The 3,373-nt window shown below is 33.9% G+C and overlaps 1 protein-coding gene and 1 long non-coding RNA gene across 2 annotated transcripts in view; one reads left to right on the top strand and one right to left on the bottom strand.

Moving 5' to 3' along the window:
• The window catches only part of LOC109582994 (uncharacterized), a 5,651-nt gene extending 5,284 nt beyond the window's left edge, over positions 1–367 (top strand). Inside the window, exon 3 of the mRNA XM_019998108.1 lies at positions 329–367. Within this exon, the coding sequence (XP_019853667.1) occupies positions 329–367 (39 nt within the window). The remainder of the gene's footprint in view (positions 1–328) is intronic.
• Positions 368–816: 449 nt separating this feature from the next.
• LOC109583008 (uncharacterized) lies at positions 817–3,139 on the bottom strand. Its single transcript, XR_002185318.1, has 3 exons — positions 3,025–3,139; positions 922–983; positions 817–872 (listed from the first exon to the last, which is right to left on the bottom strand). It is a non-coding gene; the product is annotated as an uncharacterized LOC109583008 (long non-coding RNA).
• Positions 3,140–3,373: the final 234 nt, after the last annotated feature.

Genomic DNA, 3,373 nt, shown 5'->3' with positions numbered 1-3,373 from the left:
GCTATACTAATACAAGGTCCATTGTCGGCCATTTTTATTATGGTTACTCCCACGCATTTTGCAATCAAATTACTTCCGGTTTGGGACGGGTGCGGTTCGACTGTATAAGCAAATGTTATAACATCCCCACTAGGGATACATTGCATTTGTATGACCGAGCCCGAGGGCAAGGTCATACGAATGTAATGTATCCCGCAGTGGGGGTGTTATCAACATATTTACCAGTTTTATATATATATAAATATGTTGTTGCAACTCATTGTCATATTTTGACTACTTCGACTAAAAACTTATTTTTGGCATAATGTAGGTATTTATTGATTTACAGGGCTTGAAAATCAAATCAGCTACTTCTGGCTACTGCTGAAGTTAACTTTCAACCTTGCTGTATTGCTGTAGCACTAGCTAATTATTGTATTAAGAACATCATTGTAGTTTCTGAGACTTGTGATGTAAAACCTTAAAGTTTTCAGCTCAAACCTTCAGCCCCACCCCCTTATTAAGTTTAGCTGATTATCTCTGTAGTTGTTGGTTCAAATTTAGTACTTTATTTTTCATAACAAGTAATTGTGCATACCTACTTGTTGATACCAGACAACAATCAGAATTACACTGCTAGCATACTTTAAAAAATCTTTTATCATTATGCAACTTCTGTATGGCTAAATCTCTTATCCATGGATCAAGTGAAAGGGCCTTGCCTCATGAACTGCTTCATATTGCATGCCTTCACTGCATAATAGCAAATGATTATATTTTAAAATATTTTTTGGAAATTAAAAATTAAAAAATGACATACACCAATACAACATTTGGTCATGCATGTGTAGTCCTGTGCTCTTGATACTACATAGCTTGATACTTGAATTAGACTATAATCATACAGAGAAACATAAAATGGGAAAACATAATTGACCTTACTTGAATGAAATTCTTGATACTTTTAGTAAGCATAAATCCTAAGCTCGAAAGAGACAGAGACACTAAAGTGATAGAGAAAAAAAATGGCAAAGAGAGGGACGTGCACAGCAGTGAATTGTAATGGTAAATCAGATTAAAGAGCAAAGATGACTGTAATCAAGAGTATATAATGGGGAAGCTGTAATTAATGCTATTCAGTGCGTATAAGTGTAATGGCAATCACTTTATTTCATAAGCTACGTGTATACTTTAATAAATCAGTGACATACATGTAGGCCTGTGTGTGGCATACATTTTGATATGCATGTGCTAAATGTAAACAAACATATTACACATGCAGATGTAAAAAGGAAGGTAGAGAGGAAGGAATGTAGGATAGAGTCATACAGGAGCAAAGATGAGAAAGATGCAGAGAAAGAGACATGAAGAATAGTGAGCCATAAAGAGAGTAAAGAGAGTGTATGAGAATAGACTATATTCAAGGAAATTACTGAAGATTGTATGTAGTGCATCTTAAGAGGGAGGCAAAAGGAGATCAAATAAGACCATACATGTAGAAAAAGACATTGCACACTAAGGGAAAGAGATGAAATGTTGCCAAGTGGTATGCACAGCATTTCCCACAGGTTTTGGTATAGTGCTCAGCATTTTAACAGTGGGTTTTTAAAACTGCTCTACAGTTTAACAAAACATCCTGTATTACATGTATGTCAAAAATTGCTGGAAGTGAATTTCATTTTTTCTATTATTTTCTGATACATAATATATGCTCTTATGTTGTGTCGAAAGTTCGAGCTGATTCTGATCAAATTTGGACTTTAAATGAATTTATAAAGTTGCTCAAAATTTGGACAAAATACCCTGTATTATATTATAGTACACATCTTTGGTCAAATTTTATCAAAAATGGCTATGAGAGAATTCCCCGCTTTTATAATTTTTTTATAATTCATATGCATGTTCCTACTTTGCATAGAAAGTTTAAGCTGATTTTGATCAGAATTAGATTTTTTTGCAAATTTCTAAAGTTGCTCCAAATGCCACTATACATCTACAAATATGTGTACACATACATGTACATACATGTGCTTGTCAACTCATAAAGAATGCTGTTTAGCTCACTTAGCATGCTTTGTGGGAAACCATGGGTATGGTATCATAAGGAGGGTTAGAGACATAAAGAAAGAGCTCAATGTTAAAAAGTTAACAAGAGATAAAAGCTGCAAAGGGCATGCATGGGATAATAAATTCAATAGGTAATCACTTATATAATATTATTATCCAATAAAAAAAATATCAAAAAAGAGCATGCATGGGATAATTAATAGACAATATAGTAATAGTAATAAGACATAATACCGTATAGCGGGTTTTTTTCGAGGATAATAAATTTCGCGAATGACCCATATCTGGAAGTTTGCGAAATTAATTTTTGCGAATTTCCACTAATCTGCCATCTTGTACTGTATTAAATTGATTTTCCAAGGAATTTAATTTCGCAAATCAAGAAAAAATCTTTGAAATCCGCAAAATTTGTTATCCTCGAAAATTTCCCGCTATATGGTAACAGTAACAGTAATACACAAATGTGACAAGCACTTACAGTGATCTATAATACTAAATCTTTTAGAATAATTACATATTGCTTAAAGGCTGCACACTAATAGTAATAGTATTAATAGATTTACCTAATTATATACATTTCTATACATAATAGTGATGTACGTAGTGCATTCCCATGTTTGTCCACAACACAAATACAAGACACCCACACATACATGTAGCTATATAATACTTCTTTTCTCAGCATGCAAGTGCAAATCTACAGTAAACAAACTGAAATCTGTTGTCTATTAAAATACTACAACAGAAAGCTACTATTAAGATAGTACTACAAATCTGTTCATTATTACTTACAATTAATATTTCATAATTTGGCGTAGATGGGACAAGACTACATGGTTAGTAGTATTATCTAGTATAATTAATGAAGCAGCTAAATGAAAGTCGCAAACACCAGCATTATGTAGATCTATTAGTGCAGCAACAATATACTCAATATTTGTTTTGCAACACTCAAACTAATTTAAAACTTCAACTAACTTAAATAGTGTGCTCAATAGTGGTTGCTGTACAGACGCTACTGTAGTCAAGTAATCACTAATCAGTATAGACCCAGGAGGTGCAGCACAGATATACTCCATCTTGCCTTCAAGGTGTGGCTCGAAGTGCAGGCGAGGTTAGAACTATTGCGGTATAGCAAGCAAGAACTTTTAATTTTCCCATTCATTTGATAGGAAAGGCTTCCGGACGGGTGAAGAGTGTGTGGCTCGCTCAAGTCCTGAAATATTTCCTGTGTGTCTATCTCGAGGTCTATCTCCTTATTAGCAGGATGGATACTTCAGCAATCATTCATCTAGCAATGCTACTTGCTCCTATGATACCAATCTCT

This window comes from Amphimedon queenslandica, unplaced genomic scaffold, assembly GCF_000090795.2.
Source record: "Amphimedon queenslandica unplaced genomic scaffold, v1.1 AMPQUscaffold_13339, whole genome shotgun sequence".
NCBI lineage: Eukaryota > Metazoa > Porifera > Demospongiae > Haplosclerida > Niphatidae > Amphimedon > Amphimedon queenslandica.
Note: the sequence above shows the minus strand (reverse complement) of the source record. Positions and strands in the feature narration are given on the sequence as shown.